General features: G+C 46.3%; 1 protein-coding gene across 1 annotated transcript in view; it reads left to right on the top strand.

Annotated features, from left to right (window-relative positions):
• The first annotated feature begins 205 nt into the window (after positions 1–205).
• Positions 206–18054, top strand: part of SHQ1 (SHQ1, H/ACA ribonucleoprotein assembly factor) — a 77667-nt gene continuing 59818 nt past the window's right edge. The window contains exons 1-6 of the mRNA XM_083155973.1: positions 206–345; positions 3111–3264; positions 3858–3922; positions 6115–6237; positions 11097–11254; positions 14606–14718. Coding sequence (XP_083012099.1) covers positions 3122–3264; positions 3858–3922; positions 6115–6237; positions 11097–11254; positions 14606–14718 — 602 coding nt within the window. The 5' untranslated portion in view covers positions 206–345; positions 3111–3121. The remainder of the gene's footprint in view (positions 346–3110; positions 3265–3857; positions 3923–6114; positions 6238–11096; positions 11255–14605; positions 14719–18054) is intronic.

An 18054-nucleotide genomic window follows, 5' to 3' on the forward strand; every position in this document is an offset into this window, starting at 1 on the left:
CTATCTACATGTTTATATCTAGATAGATCGATTGATTGATAGCAGTGAGTTTCCTCTTATCTGCATCCAGCAAACAGCATTATTCTATTATTTCCATGACAACTACCTAGCTCTTTCCACTCCCTCCAATCGCATGCCATGTCCCGCCCTTCCAATGATCGTCTCAGCCAATCTCTGCCTCGCTATTTCTAAGCGGCGGCTGATTATTGGTAGAGGGGCGGGTGCTGTTTTCAGTCCCTTGACCAATGAGGAAAAACGTTATGTCTCCGCTCGGTAACACGTGCAGCAGACCCGGAAGTAGGAAGCGAGTGTCCTAGAGCAGCGCGGGCTCTGTCTGGTGCTGAGGTGAGAGTGTGACTTGTAGTAGTGAGTGGTTGTTGCTTTGTGGTTGTGTAGTGATAACCTACCTCATCACACCCTACAGGAGGCGGAGCTCTCTTTGCTTTACTCTTTGGCAGGCTGAGCTGTGTCCACACAGAAGTTGTGGAACTGCAACACCCAGCATGCCCGGGCTGGATCAATTCTTAGACCCTAGCCTGATCTCACGTTAAAAATGGAGTAGCAGGCAGGATGACAAAGTGCCGACCATGTACACTGAATATAGGACCATAGACAATGAGAGCAGCAATTCCAAGGAAACGACATAGTTCGATTAGTGATAGTTTATGCACGGTGCTATGCGACTGCCATGGAAACCACAGTCAAGTGGCACATAATGTAGTGATGCAAATTGTGTCACTAAGCAAATATTGTTCCTGGTTATCTTTGTAAGGATATCTGTTCAGACAGTAGAGTTTTAGCTGCTAGAGGTTGCTCCACATACAAACACAGCGCTCCCTAGGTCTTCAGGACACTGATCTCGGTTCTCATCCTATCTATTAGGCTCCTTCAGGCATTGTTTCTGCTTTCTCTGTCTGCTGTTGAGTACCACAAGGTTCATTGATAGGGCAGCTGCTATTCTCCACATATGCTGCATATATTGTAATAAGAAATAAGCTTCTTTGGATGGGTTGGGTAAGGAATACTGGCAGTTAGGAGGATGCCAGAAATCACAATGCTGACCCTAGCATCCCGCTGTCCTAATCCCAACAGAAAAGAGCAAAGAAACCAAATGTAATTGTCCCATGGATGGGTGTGGGCATGTTGGGAGAGCCGGTAAATACCCCAGAGCTGCCGGTGATCATGAATAAATGCACATCTGTCAGTGTAGGAAGGGGAGCCAGGGAGAACTGGGCACGCCCTCAAACTGACGATGGCAGGTGTTGTGCCATGAGACCACGCCCCGTTAACATGAAGTGCCACCCCCTCTCAAACTAATCCCAACTATCCTCACAGACAATTTCTAACCTTGCCTTCACGCAACCTAAACACCCCCCTCCCATGTGTATCCTAACTCACCCCAGCACACTTATGATCGGGATTCCAGCATCTGCATCTTCCCTGTGCTAATGACACTCAAATTTACCTAGTGTTCCTTCTAGCACCTTTCAAAATCAGTGCAGTTCCTCTTTCCCGCTTCAGGTGGCGCTGTCTGCTTTGTGCTTCCAGTACAGTTTGGTCTATATTGAGATGCAGACCACACTGTGCTACAAACACCACAGCAGAAAGTGACACCCCAGGCAGGGAAGAGGAACTGCACATATTTTGAAAGGTGCAGGGTGCTAGAAGGAAAGCTATTTCCTTATCCTGTATGCTTAGTGTTCATTCTAGCACCCTCCATATTTAAAAATTTAAAAACCCATGCAGTTCCTCTTCCCTGCCTGGGGTGTCGCTGTCTGCTGTAGTGCTTCTAGCACAGTAGGGTCTGAATATCAGCACTGATATGCAAACCAGACCTGTGCTAGAAACACCACAGCAGACCGCGACACCCCAGGCAGGGAAGGGGAACTGCATAGGTTTTCAAAGATGGCTGGTGCTAGAATGAACAATATATGCTTTTACACAGTGTAATTCGGTGACAGATGACTGCATTAATATATGTGTGCAGATCTTAACCGTTAGCATATAGTAAACTATTTCATTCCGTTTCTTGTAGTGCTGGAAATTTGGGACTTCTCAGAGATTGTGCACTCCAAAATAAAACAAACAAAAAAGAAAGAAATTGCATCATTGTCACTGGTGTTATAATGATGTCAGATCTGACATATTAGAATTTTTTTTCCAGGTTTAAGCCCCTCATGCACTATGCAACTTCTCCAAGGGGAGTTTGCATGCGATTCCTCTTGAACCACCTGGAAACTTCCCGGGCGGTAGGATCACATACAATATATAGTATGTGGTTATTTTGTGTGTTCTATATTGTATGCATTCCCATTCCCCGCTGCCAGGAGGCTGTCCAAGTTGGAGGCTGGATGTGCAGCACGTCTGATTTCCTACGGATCCAATACGCACAGGGCTGTGCATCAGATGGTGTGTCACACACGTATGATTTGGACATGTTCACCAGATTAATCACCCAAGTGTAGGAATTGGGTGAAAAGTGTCTAAATCTCACTAGTGTACTGTATGACTAGCTTCAGTTTGGGGAGAATTATACCCCTTTCACACTTGCAGAGCTGGGTCATACCCGGGAATGTGTTCCAGGATGCTTCCTGGGACTCTACCCGGGAATGTACCCTTTCACACTGCACTCAGACCTGGGATCGACCCGGGACAGCGCCATTCACGCTGATCCCAGGAAATCCCTGCAAATACATATGCATGTAATTAGAAATGGACTCCAGGGCTCTGAAAGATGACCTCAGCATTTGTGAGCCCAAGAAAGCTCCAATCAGCAGCCTTTTTTAAAGTCCCGGGTACGGGACCATTCACACTGACCGCATCCCGGGTCGATTCCGGAATCTACCCAGGTCAGGACCTGGGTAAAAATCCCGGGATGTTCATCCCGGGATATTCTTTAAAGACCCTTTCACACTGAGCTAAATCCCGGGTTGATGCGCGGTCATGTGCAAAAACCCGGGATATTTTTGCAAGTGTGAAAGGGGTATAAGCAGATGGCTCTTAATACTTGAAAGTTGAAATAGTAATAGGTTTTATTTTTTGGTAATAAGTTTCTTTTGGTATGTGATGCACTTTTCATTTCACTCCTTGTTTTGCATGATCTTTTCTAGTGGAATTCACAATGATCACTCCTGCGTTTGACATCAGTCAGGACTCAGACTTCCTCATTATAACCATTAAAGTTCCCTATGCCAGAGTGTCAGAGTTTGACATTTACATTGACGGAGATGACTTCAAATTCTATGCCAAGCCTTATTTTCTAAGGTAACAGAACGGTTTGCGCCTAAAGAAATTGGCCTGGAGCATATTCAACTGCGGCTTATTGCCTGTCACTTTAGACAATGTTTTTATAGTCTTGCAATACAGAAATCATTGGTGAACGCAGTGTGATGCTCTCCCAATCGGATCGGTAGTTGAATTCCCCCCTTATTTTGTAAACACATTATGGGGCTTTTTTAAAAATGATTAATTATGATGTTTTAGACCTGATAAATGTTATATCTTCTGATAAATGTTATATCTTTTTGCCGCTTGTAATGGCAATAACAAATTAAGGTTTGAAGAAGCACATTCAGAAACCGACGCTCTGATAGGAGCCTGACCCCGTGCTACTGTGCATGCTCAGTCATTGCTTCACACATGAGCGAGCAGCCATTGTCGGAGAGGGATCCAACAAATCCCTCTCCAGACAAATGTTGCAGTTTGTAGCCTATAGGCATTAGTTATAAGGGGCCAGATGTACTAAGCTTGACAAGTGATACACCATCACCATCATTTTGTATGAGGGTAGGTCTGTGTTCCACTAGGTACTGTAATGAGTCTTTCTGCTTATAAAGTCTCTTTGCTTGTGCATGCAGGCTGACGCTGCCTGGAAGGATTGTGGAAGATGGAAGACAGAAAGCCACGTATAACGCTGATGATGGTAAGTCACATTGGTCCACATAAAAGTCTGCATTGCAGAGTTCAGATTATTGGTGATATGAGTTGTGCTTGTTATCTGTCTCCTAGTTTGCCATATTTGAAGGGTAGAATCTGTCTACCAGTGGTGGAATTAGTGAGTAGTGGGTCCAGGTGCAAAAAAATGCTTTGGGGGATGCGGTGATTTGGACTACAGCATGGTCGACATGGATCTAGGTCGACATGGATCTAGGTCGAAAGGTCATTCGTTCGAAAGGTCATTAGCTCGACAGTCAAAAGGTCGACATGGGTTTTTTTACTGTTTTTTTGTGCCGACAGGCGGTATTTCATGCCCTACCATCCACTAGGGCGTGGTGGGAGAATCAAATAATGTGCCGAGCGCAGTGAGGCACCGTGCCCGACATATTGCGAGGGAATGCGGTGCACTTTAAACTGTGTCCATGTCAACTGTTTTGACATTCAGGTAGAAAAACAGTGAAAAACCCCATGTCGACCTTTTGACTGTCGACCTAGACCAGGCATGTCCAAACTGTGGCCCTCCAGCTGTTGTGAAACTACACACCCCAGCATGCCTTGCCAGAGTCTTAGCATTCCCTAATAGCGAAACTGTGGCAAGGCATGATGGGACTTGTAGTTTCACAACAGCTGGAGGGCTGTAGTTTGGACATGCCTGACCTAGACGTTGTCGAACTACTGACCTGTTGATCTAATGACCTTTCGACCTTTTCCCATGTCGACCTAATGACCATCATGCTGTAGACCAAATGATCCCAACCCCTATTAAGTTACATATTACAAAACTGCACTGCACAGCTCTTAGATCTTATATGCTGCACTACATCACTACACTGAAATCACCTTATATGCTGCACTACATCACTACCCTAAATCGCCTTATATGCTGCCGCTACATCAGTACAATACATCCCCTTTTATATGCTGCATTACACTACATCCACATAAATGCGGCACTACATCACTACACTACATCCACATAAATGCGGCACTACATCACAACACTACATCCACATAAATGCGGCACTACATCACTACACTACATCCACATAAATGCGGCACTGCATCACTACACTACATCCACATAAATGCGGCACTGCATCACTACACTACATCCACATAAATGCGGCACTACATCACTTCACTGCATACATACCTACACTACATCCTCTTATACTCTGCACTACATCACTATCCTACACTACATCACCCCTATATATACTGTACAACATCACTAGACTATATCCCCTTATACGCCGCACTACATCACTACACTACATCCACCTAAATGCTGCACTACATCACTTCACTACATCCCCTTATATGCTGCATACATCCCTACATTACATCCCGTTATACGCTGCACTACATCACTACACTACATCCCCCTATATTCTGCACAACATCGCTATACTACATTCCCTTATAAGCTGCACTACATCACTACAGTACATCCCCTTGTACGCTACACTACATCTCTTAATATGCTGAATTACATCACAACACTACATACTTTTATACGCTGAACTACATCACTACACTACATCCCCTTTTATATACTACACTGCATCCCTTTATATGTTGAACTAAATTACTCCACTACATCACCTTATATGCTTAACTAAATCACTGCATCCCCTTGTATGCTGAACTACATACCCTTACACGTTGCACTACATCACTACACTGCACTAAATCACGTTTTCCCCACAATAACAGAACATCTGTCTAGCTCCTCTGTCCTCTGGAGCAGCAGACAAGGTAGAAGGAGGCCGCAGGGAAGAGTGGAGGGTCCGTGGATCTGATCCTCTGAAATGGAAAGAGCAAATGAGGGGGGCAGGCCTGGTCCTCGGTAGAGGTCAGATTAGAATATAGGGCAGCAAGTTAGAGGGGTACAGTAGTTCTACCATCACTTTCTACCTTCTATCACTGGCTAGGTTCAGAAGGTAGAGCTTGATGGACTTTCTGCAGACAGATTGGTGAAATCACATACAGGGGTTTGGCTAGTGACGTCAGGGAGTATTGCAGGTGACATAACGTATATGCTTATTTATGCTTGTGGTAGAAGAAATAATAATTGATCATACTTGCTTTGATCTTGCACATAAGAAATGAAGTTGCATGTCCTATGATATCTCTGTGCTGTTGTTATATTTGTGTGTAATGTTGTTCTTCTCTCAGGTATTTTCACTGTCCGCGTGCCCAAAGAGACCCCAGGACAGCATTTTGAGGACCTGAACCTCTTAACGTCCCTTTTAGCACCTAAAGGAGCGAGAACGTCTAAACGTCTCATCGAAGAGCTGGGTGAGAAGGGTCTAAAACATTCATACATTTATCCCTACAGCTATTTATCCCATGAGATTATGGGGTGAGATATTGAACACATCACAGTGGAAATGCATTGTTTCATGCAGAGATTAGCAATGCGAACCCATAGGCTGGGTATAACCCCGGCCTCACCATAAACCTATGTTATACATTCCCTTTGCCAGCGCTGTTGGGTTCTCTTCTGTATCCCTGCTGCAAACTTGTCCGGTCTCCGTCGTGGCAGTGGGAACCATGGTGTGAAAGCTTTAATACGTTGTTTGGCAATTCCATATTGAATCCACAGCCGCTTATTTCCAGCAGTTTATATCGGTTGTCAGAGTTGTACAGGTTGTCAGGTGCTCAGCAGGAATGCGTACTTATGTTCTACATTAGTGCTGGAGCTTAGTATGTCTGGGTAGCCTTTATTACAGCAATAGCCTCCCACAGCACTTACTGTCCCACTCCACAGGATGGAGCAGGAGACAGGAGCAGCCCAAGATATTAATATAAAAGTTTAAAAAGTGCCTCAAAGGTCATTCAAGAGAATGTAAAGCAACCGTTTCCGGATATTACAGTTCTGTATCATGTGTATTATTAGGATGACTTATACTCCTGAAGCCATTTTCTGCCTTCTCTAAATAAGCAGGTAGAGTAACAGGCATCCAGATTTGCCCAGCAGGAGTGCACTATGTAGCGGGTCTCTGATGTCTCAGCAGCTCAGATGAGTGCAGTCACGGCTTTGTGATATGTATCAGATAACCGCTATGGTGGCATTTGGATTAACTTTGGAAAACATCGTAAACTTACATTTTGGGGCTTGGAGGTACTTTTAACGATGGGTTTCAATGTATTACTTGGTTTTATCGGGTGGCGCTCCGATGGTCAGTAAAGTGACATCGGAATCCCGACTGTTAAATGCCCGACAGTCAGGATCCCAACTGACAGTGGCTATTCTCCCTCGTGGGAATCCACGACACTCATAGAGGGATAATAGAACCTGTGGTGAGCCACTGAGCCCGCAAGAGGCATCTTAGCCCCCCCATCGGAGTTCCGGGGGCCTGGATTCCAATGTCTGTATACTGACCATCGGAATCTCCACTGTCTCAGCGTCATACCACACCTGTTATCACCTTTTCTTGGAATCTTCTTGACGCCTAAAATATATCTTGAATCGTTTGTCCTCTAACATGTTCATTAATAACTATTTAGTACTATTCACTATTATTTTTTTAATACAGTAAAGTTCAAACACTGATACCCATTTCACACCAGAAAATTCAGGAACCCACCCAAAAATACGGCCCAGGGATCATGCCGGGGCATTCCTGGGTTGGCCCCTTTCAAACCAGAAAAGTCCTTGCATTTTCTGGTGTGGGATGGCGGTGGAGGTGGGCAGGAGGTGGGACTGCGGCAGAATGGCGGCGGAGAGTATTCACCCCAGGTTGCCGGTCCTCAGTGCAGGCCAGGGATCCACACAGATGGCGGGCGCAGATGACGCAGCTGCACTGAGGGCGCCATCTTCATACGTTGCCTGTCCTGTCATCTGCGCCCGCCGCCTGTGTGGATCCCCGGCCTGACCGTACGCACCGAGGACCGGCAACCCGGGTGAGTACCACTACCCCTTTCAAACCGGCCAGGACCCCGGGTTGAACTCTGTAACAACCCTGCTCCATAGCAGGGTTGAAATCCCGCGAAACTTTCCAGGGATTTTGGCCCGGGAACCTTACACACCAGCGCTAGTCGCGGGTTGTTCCCAGGCCCAACCTGGGAATTTAGGCTGGTGTGAAAGGGGTAAAAGTAGTTAATTTACTGTGTACTTTGTTGCCATTGCTTTGTAACGCACAGAGAAGGTGTCATCCTGTATTTGTCCTATCAGTGCGTAATGGTGAGTAATCCCTGCAGAGCGCTATTAGCACTTCCACCAGCACCTCAGACGCCGCATCTTCCATTCAGTTAGTCATTTTCTTATCTTCCCTGCTGTGAATATACTGCAGCATGATGTGAGCCCAGCACTCTCCTAGGCCCCCCACCCCGTCTGCATCTCTGTATACAGCCAACACGCAGAGACCGTCCTGTTTGTTGTAAGCATCTGATTTTCATGCACATTAATTCTGGTGATTGCTTTGCTATGCGTGGATTTTAGAAGCGGTGTGCGACCGAGTGATTGATAAGCGGGTTGAGAGAACGTGTCTGAAACGGCGTCTTTGCAGAGAATAAAGCAGCGCTGTTAAAATGAGTGATTGTGTAGCGTGGTGCCTTATAGGATGACTTCAGTGCGGCAGGCAGACCAAGTGCAGGTCTCCCCTCCTTTGTCATAACCAGCCTGACAGCGCTGCGCTGTGACGCAGACAGATTTTCTGACGTATGCTGCCTATTCGCACATTTACCGTCATGGGACTAGTATAGTGCACAGCGTGCTAGGCTGGTGATCAACAATGCACTTATGATACACTGGTCTCCCCAGGGTCACATTTGGGTATAGGGGTTTTGGGCAGGAACAATGACCAATGATTGCAATAAATGACAGGGCTTCAGAGAACCTGGATGCCGGTCTCCAATGCTCTTGCATTGGTCCCTAAAGAAGATTCCATTCCTACAGGAATAATTCAGGAGCTCAAACCAAAAGCACCGCTTGGCACACATCACAGAACTGAAAATGTCTACACAGAGATATGTGGCCCTAGGAGTGCAGCAAAATACCTGAAGGGATGAAGCCAAACCTTAGACCTCAACAACTGTCAGTAGAATTGTAAGAAGCGACAGTTACGAATATTGACAATATATAGATATTTACAGTCATAACGTCGACGGTCTTAAAATAATAACCGTTGCTGCTGAAAGCAGTCATCTCAGATGGAGACGGTTGCTAGGTCGACAAGAGCATTGGTTGACAATGGGAAGGTTGACGGTGAAAAGGTAGACATGAGTTTTTTGCATTTTTTTTTTTACTTGTGCCGACAGACGGTATTTCAGGGGTCCTGCCTCCCTAGGGACATCAAACTCTGGGACGGTCTTACAGCCTCCTTATGAATTGATTTGCCCTCTGGTGGTTGTGATGTCCAGATGTAAAATAACTGTCACCTCTGTGGGGCGGTTTGCAATAATTATGGTAAGATCCATCCTCCTTTATTAGGCCCATACACTGTGCGATTGTTTTATGTGTTTTGAATTTTTAAGTTCAAAACGCGTTGCTTGTAGTTCAAATTGCATCGTGTTTCAGTGGGGCCTGCGATGCGTGCTCCTGCGTACTTTATATTGCATAGTACAGTAAGTATGTGCAGTCAGTGCTTTCTGTACTACATCTTATCACATCACTGTTGTGGCACATTCTATACGATATGAACTAATTACATAATGTAGTTTAGTCCAAATTGTATTCAGTTCAAATGGCATATAGTACAATTGTAATCACATAACAATGAGGTTAAAATTGCATAGCATCACATAGCACTGAAGTTCAAATTGTACAGCATTCATTGTATAGTTCAAATCACACCTACAACACATGGCACTGTGTATGGGCACCTTAAGCCAGAGAAATGCCTTAGGGCTGAAATGCATTGGCCGACCACCCTTTGCAGTAAAGATCTGGAATTACCTGCTAGAAAGGTTGTGATGGCGGATTCACTTAATATATATATAAGAAAGGGTTGAATCAATTTTTAGTGGAGAAAGACATCTGGGGACACAATAATTAATTATAATGCATAGTGGGAGGTCCAGTAGGGTAAATATCTAGTGTTCATTTTAGTACCCCACAGCTTTTAAAATCCATGCAGTTCCTTTTCCCTGCCTTGGGTGTCGCTGTCTACTAGGGTTTTTATCACATGGTGGCCTGTTTCTCAGTACAGACCAGACGTTGGGCAGTATTCAATGACATTTCTCACTATGTGCGGTGAATCCTGTTTGGGATTCTCTCCCTCTCTCTCTCCCTCTCTCTCTCTCCCTCTCTCTCTCCCTCTCTCTCTCCCTCTTCAACGCCGCAGGGGCTCGCTGCCCCTGATGGTGATTGGAGCTGGGGGACGGTGGCAGGGAGATGGAAGCCTCCCTGCCTGCGCCGGAATGTGTGGGGGGGAAGGAGGGCTCCCGGGGACACAGGCAGCACAAGCTGCCCCCCAGGAGAGCTGGCAGGGGCACGGTGGAGGGAGCTGCTGCACTGGTCCCGCTCGTGCATATGTAATGAGCGGCACCAGTGTGCAGTGAATATCTAATGAGCGGCTCCCCACCCCTGCTGGCATCCTGTGTTAAAAAATTAAATATATATTCCTGTGCTGCAAGCACATAAATGAAAATAGCCCCTTCACAGAATAAAATTACTGATTTTTTTGACACCAAAAAAACAAACAAACAAAAAAAAACCTTTATTTTAAAAGATCACATTCCAGTTCACCTTAAAAAAGATGGCGATTGCTAAACGGTGACACACGGAGAAAATCACATTTGAAAGCAATTCGCCATCCTAGCATTGAATACACTCATGTCGAATCACATTGAAAAACCCATTGAAAAACAACAGCGAATTGCAGCGAGCATGAAACGGAGAACTGGCCGGCATTCAGTGGTCGCTTTCGCAGAGAGTGATAACAGCCCGATTCACCGAAAAAAAAATAATGGTGAATCGAGAGCATTAAATATTGACCTTTACCAGAAATGCCAAAAGCAGACAGCGACACCTTAGGCAGGGAGGAGGAACTGCATGGGGCTCAGGGAATGCTAGAGGTAGGATAATAGTATAAACAGGTTGAACTCAATAGACTTATGTCTTTTTTTTTTTTTTTTCTTCAACATCACAAACTACGTTACTATTTAATCACGCAGCTTATTTTCTTCTAACTTCACAAATTTCTTGTTTTCAGGATCCTCCAATCAGGGTCCTGAGGACAGTGACCATGAAGAGGACTTTGATTGGCAAATAGACCAGACTCCTTTTGAAGAACTTCCCACCAGTGCCCTTCATTTACAGTGCAGTTATGGTTTCGGGAATTTAAGTGTCGGGGTCTTCGGGCGTCTGCAGGTAAGGGAATTCTCCAATGAAAATGCACAGTAGTAGTCTACGAGATCAGCGGCTTTTCTAAAAACATTACTCTAAAGATCATAGAGGATGTTTAACCGTGGATGACCTCACGGGGGTGACAATTATTTCACTTATGAGTCACGGGCTGTGATTGAAAACAACAGCAGCTGATTGGTTGGTACTTTATTTCTCTAGACTTCAACTCTGTCCAAAGTTTGATATATCATCCCCCAGAATCATTGATTCTTGGGTCTTGCCAGGACATACGGGGACAGCTCAGAAGGGACGCTATGGTAGTTGTGTGTCAGTGCTGTGCATCCATCGCTTTGGGTTCTAAATAAATGATTTTTCCAGCTTGAGGCTGACTCTGAGCAAAGCCAAAGGAGCACATTACTCGTCACCAAAGACATTAGTGTTGTAGGTGGGGCAGATGTACAAAATACACAGAAGAGTTGGGAGGAGAGTGTCCTAGCTGTACTTTATATGGCAGTGGGAATAATAAAGCTGTGCTGTATTTGTGGGCTACATGGAGAAGTAGCCACTATTTACTCTGCATGCAAAATAAATAACTGGATTTGTACCTGTTGCATTGCAGCATGGTTTGTCCAGGAATACAGTTATACCCCAACTCTCTCAGTTATATTCTACTCTCACCCCTCGTCACCCCCTTCTCACCATTCATTACCAACCCCTCTCACCATGCACCAACCCCCTCTCACCCTGTATCTTCTAATTCCGTTGCATAATGTGAAGTATAGCTTTTTTTTTTTACTCATTCTGTGTGGCATTTTGTGAATTTTGGATCATTCCACGTGTCATAATGTGAATATTGGCTCATACTGTGTGGCATAAGGTGTACAGGATTTTCGATAGAAAAAGTTTCCCTCTTGTTATGGTGCATAATGTGTTCAAGGGAGGTGGCCCATACTCAGTGTCCCACGGCGGGGGGGGGGGGGGACGACGACAGTTGGAAGACCCCCTGTCTCTATCTCCCCAGCCCCACAAGCTGCAGAATAGACGCTGTCTGCATGTGCCTATTCTGCAGCCTGAGGGGCTGGGGACATAGCCAGCAGCTCAGAGAGCCACTAGCCATGTACCCACAGCAGCAAAAAATTGGGCATGGCCTCACTGAAATAGGCCACCCCCCCCCAAGGGCTGCTTCAAGATATTTCCCGGGCTGGTTTTAATTCCCAATCCGCCCCTGCCTGTAGCGCCTCACTCTGGGGAGCTTTGGTACCCTGTAGCGCCTCTCTCCGGGGAGCTTGGTAGCCTGTAGCGCCTCCTCTGTGGGGCGCTTGCGACCCTGTAGCGTCTCCTCTCTGGGGCGCTTGTGACCCTGTGGCGTCTCCTCTCTGGGGCACTTGCGACCCTGTGGCGCCTCCTTTCTGGGGCTCTTGCGACCTTGTGGCGCCTCCGCTCTTGGGGCGCTCGTGCCCCTTTGGCGCCTCCGCTCTTGGGGCGCTCGCGACCCTGTGGCGCCTCGGCTCTTGGGGCGCTCGCGACCCTGTGGCGCCTCGGCTCTTGGGGCGCTCGCGACCCTGTGGCGCCTCGGGGAGATTGGTGATAAAAAGGAAAGAAAACTCTCTGATTGCAGCACAATAGTTGCACTTTTCATGGTGAATTTAAGGCAATCTGAGTCCAGAGGCTTCAGTGAGTGCCGGCTATAACCAGCTTTAGGTGTATTTTCCGTGTGACTGGCTGTGCGCTGTGTAAGTACAGAGCACCCCACTGTATGTCCGTGCATATTGGCTTAGAGGCATGCTGTAAGTGCGGATGTGAGGGAGAGAGCGGTCGTGGCTCCATTCCTGATTTGTAGCATCCTTTTTATTAGATCAGAGCCCTGCTGGTACTGTGTATTTCCTGGTAGTCAATTTACTATGATTTGCAATTAACACAGTTGTGAACTATAATAAGACTCTGACTTTTTATGAGCCGTATAATGGTTACCTCTCTAGAAAGAGATTCGTGTAAAGATTCCAATTCTGGCGTTATTTTCTGCTTCTGTGTACAGTTACTCTCTTATGTAAGTATACAGCTGCGTCGCATTCACGCTCATGTTACATGTACCTCTGCTACAGAACCTCCAGTGAATTGTATTAAACACAGCCGGGCTGCAATTCACTTGCTAAAGCAGTAAAACCACTTAGGAGTGCAAGTAAATCACTCCGGAATACAGACAATTTTGTCTCTGTCGGAGGTTTATATATCCCAGTCAAAAGCCATTTGATACGCCTGCATTCAGTAACCTAATAATAAAGAATAAGATTCGAGCTCCAAAGAATTCTACATAAAGATACTTTCTCTGCACAGCGAGTCTTGGAAAAATTGTAATACACTGCCCCTAGTGGTTATATTGTAATATAACATTGTAGCATACATGCTAGTCTGGACGTAGGCAACCTGTGGCTCTGCAGCTGTTGGGGAAACTATCCCAGCATGCCGTGCCACAGTTTTAGCGTTCTCTAATAGCAAAACTGTGGCAGCTGCAGGTGGAGATACGATGGATGCGTGCTGTCCTACAGGTCTGTCTTGTATATAACTATAAAGCTCTAATAGGATACAGTGGGTGTTTGAGAGACACATCCGTGTAAATTCCAGGCCACCTGTGGATCTGTAAAACGAGTCGGTTAGGAATGAATGCAGCACATGTTTGAAAATGTGACCGTTCTACCCCTTTCACTCCGCACAAATAACCCGAGGCCGACCTGGGTTACTGTGCGGCAATCCAACCCGGGTTAAATGAAGGGCTTTACATGGGTTGGACTCCGGCTGCTGTGCAGTATGAACAGGTAACCCAGGTCCTGTTCGCGCTATCGTGAGGAGGCAGAGTCTGCTCCAAGTGCTGCCCCCGATCTGACCCGGCCTTCCCGATGTCATCAGCGACCCGGCTTATTGCTGGGTCGATGTGGGAGCTTCAGCTCTCAAATACCAGATCGCTCTTGGGACGGACAGTGTCAAAATCCTGGGTGCAACCCGGGATTTGCGACGTGAAAGGGATATTAGTAATGACAGCACCTGTGCACCAGTTCGGGGGTCTATAAAACAAGAACTGCGGGTAGATCTCGTGGACTGGTATGGAGACCCCAGGCCTAAGCTAAATGACCCCTGTTTGTAGGTCATTGTTTGCAGTCTACATACATTATGATCTTTACATTTTATGATTGATTGTTTTGCCTTCAGTATCTTTGTTAAGTGGTTATACAAGAGATTGGGATATCAAGGGCTTTGCACGTAGCTGTTTGTCACTTAGCGTTTTTAGAGTATTTGTGATTTGTTTGTCTATACGTTCGCTTTCTTCCCATCAGCCTTGCTGTTTCCACCTGTATAACACACTGCACTCTGCTCTTTCAGGAGGAACTGACTGATGTTATTGACTTGAGAGATCCAGACGTCACCCCGGCCTCTGAGCGAACACACAGGCGTCTGGCAGCCGAAAAGGCCAAGTTTGACCCCGATCATTACCTGTAAGTGCCTTTTAATGTCTGCTAGACAGCACATTCCCCAGTAGGATTGACAGCACTCTGTGGCCGTCTCTGGATTTGTTCCTTAAAGATCTGGTGTTTGACTGTTTTTTTTTTACTATTTTGTTGTTTGAATATCCTTGTAATATATATATATATATATATAGAGAGAGAGAGAAAAACACTATTGTTGATTCGCTGCCCAAAAAATAATAATCTTGTAAAATGTAAATGGGCTGCTCACAGAGGAATGGACAGGTTTATATGTGCGCATCTGCAAACCTTTCACGCATATGGTCCTGGTTCCGGTCTGGTTGTAGTAGCGATGCGCGCTGCAAAGTACTGATGTTCGGTACTTTACATGTATGCCGGACCTGTGATGCGCATGTGCAACACAAGTCTGCAACAGACTACGCAGGAAGCGCTGTGTCGCGGGAAGGGGCCGGCATGACCTTTGTTTCCCAAATCGAAGGGATGGGGCCAGGATCTCTGTCTGTGGAAAGAGATTTCCTTTGTTGGTTCTGATGATCCGATCCAGCGTCCCAGCATCCAGCTCGGATCAGTAATGCATGCAGGAGACGTGCTGCTGCACTACTGTATTGTGATTGCAACATCAACCACATCTGAATGAGGCCTGTTACTTCATGTTCGTTCATCTAGGCCAGGGTTGGGGAACCTTTTTTGTTTTAAGGGCCGTTTACATTGTGTAAAAAAACTCTGAGGGCCATATATATCTGGCACTTACAAATCCCAGGCTCCCAGCTTCACCCATGCTGTCACATGCTGCTGCTGCTGAAGTCTCCACTCGCGAGATCTCCCGACCTCTCGCGACAACTCGCCATACCTTGAAGCCTGGGCAAACCGGGGGGGGCCATTTAACCTGGCTGCACGGGCCGTATGCGGCCCGCGAGCCGGAGGTTCCCCACCGCTGATCGAGGCCATGTATTCATGTCTTCAAATAGATGGGCAGATTTATCTGGCCAGGTGAAGTGATAACGCACCAGCCAATCAGCTGTTTTTCAAATCCAGTATGTACCATGACAGGAGCTGATTCGTTTATGCTTTATCACTTTACCAGGCTTAAAAAATGTGACCCAAATTTGTTTACGGCAGTGGTCCCCAAGGTAGAACATAAATGGTTAAAATGACAGAATTCAGTTGCCTGTGATCCAACAGGGGTATGCTTAAAACATGGACTGCTAGGGTGCCTTGAGAGGCGAGTTTGGGAAACAGAGGCTTATTGTCTTTGCTCCCTAGTTATGAGCCTCTGCGTTGGTTACAGTAGTAAGTGGAAGATTCCGGTGTCAGGACAGGAAGTGAACTACTAAGCCGATATATAGACACTACTGAAACACACAGAAGCAATTTTAGAGTCAATTTGAAGATAGGCACAATGTATGTAGGCTGGCGGAGAATGCCCGCCTGCCCAGTGGAGGGTGAAGGGGTGAAATGTTGTTATAAGGCGCACTTATCGCACATTATAGTAAGGCTTTTTACATTGTCCAGGTGAAGGCAATTAAGCGAGTGTATGTGAGATGTGATGGTGTGTAATGATGTGTGTGTTAATAGAAAGCTATCTTTATCTTTGTGTATTAATTGGTATGATGTTATAGCTCTTGGCCTATGCTTCCTTTATTGGCACGTGGAGCTTGCTGCCTTCGCCTCCGGGCTCCATAGATGGAGATACCTGCTGACCTATTTAATCTGCTGCACGAATGACCTTTCACCCCGTCCCACCTTTCGGCCGTAGCTGATTCTCTTATTCTGTCACGCGCTGAACTCTTAATAAGTAATGTACAGTTCAGTGTAGAACACTGGGACAATGCTGGAGAGCGTGGTGGCTTTCCCTCTGACTCGGGCTGTTCAGAGTGGTGTGTGGGAGATGGGCATGGTCATCTTTGGATGGGTTTCTGTGTAGAAATGGTAGAATGTTTATAGTAATGATGATCCCTGAGCCCTGTACACCTGTGCTTAAGCACAGATCAGTGTCACACATGGGATGCACCGGTGATGAGTACCGAGCATTCTGTGCCAACCTGTGTTCTCTGCGGAGAACACGCAATGTGACTAGACTTCAACTGCATGCAGGCGATGGTGATGCCCGGGTGATATTTTTGTTTCTCAACACTTGAATCGCAGTTAGCACTACAGCTCGCGCTCTCTCGCTCGCTCTCACTCTCTCATACAACAGTAAATTATACTTATGGGATCTTGCTGGGAAGGAGCGGGCCAGTGACCACCAAGACCCACTGGAAGCTGCCAGCTGCTTGCAATGTATCCCACAGAAATGTCTTTCTATGAAGATGGAACATAAAAACTGAGCGTACTTTCATTTACGCCTCCTGCTCAGAACACCGAACATAAAAGTTCCTTTAATTTGTGCTGAGCAAATATTGGCATCCAGCGGTGTAGAGAACGTAGGAATAATGCTAATAAATAAGATCTAGAGGACGGCACAGATGTTCTAGCTGTTGGGCTTACGAGACTAATACGTAGGTCCTGAGAGGTTACCAGTCACTTTCCCCTAAACTGCTCCCCACAGCCTGGCCAGCGGCAACTACATACAGTATAAAGGGCAGAGGGGAGCTGCCGCACATGCCCAGTGATGTCAGATATTCCTACCAAGTCTGCTGTGTACAGATGGGTCATTGTTGCTGGTACATCGCCAGCCGCCCGTATCTGGCACTAGGTGCACGCGTCTTGCACGCTCACACATCCATTGCTGGGAATGGGGAGCTCAGGTGTGTCTGGCGCATGCGAACTACATCCCCGTGCCATGCGTGGCGCTAACCGTGGATCTGCGTGCTCACTCATCACACCAGACAGAGACTCTGGCACGTGGTTACCGTGATCATTGGGCCTGCATATGTCTGTGTTAAGCTGGGTACACGGTCAGTGACAGTCCCCCCCCTCCCCCCCCGCTCCGTACATGCAGTCACTGACGGACGACAGGGGGGTTGTTGACACACTGACCGATGTACGCGATGTATCAATACCGATATCATGCATATCGTTAGCGAAATATCGAACAGTATGTACCCAGCTTTAGGGGCAGCCTATAGCATGTCACACGGGCTGGTTACAATCAAGTACATTTGGAAGTATAAAGTTTGTAATTAGAACACAGAAACCGAATTGATTAAATAAATATATAAATATCAGATGAAAGGTCGCCATGGAGAATGTAACAGTATCTTTTATTTGCCGATTGGATGATTGAACCTGAACATGTAAGTTGTCAGATAGGGATGATAAAGGTAAAATATATTGATCTGCGGTAACCAGGCATCCACTGACCTCCGTCATCCAGTAATAATGTCTACCCGCATTTACTCCCTG

This window comes from Crinia signifera, chromosome 8 (genome assembly GCF_055691185.1).
Source record: "Crinia signifera chromosome 8, ASM5569118v1, whole genome shotgun sequence".
NCBI classification, from domain to species: domain Eukaryota; kingdom Metazoa; phylum Chordata; class Amphibia; order Anura; family Myobatrachidae; genus Crinia; species Crinia signifera.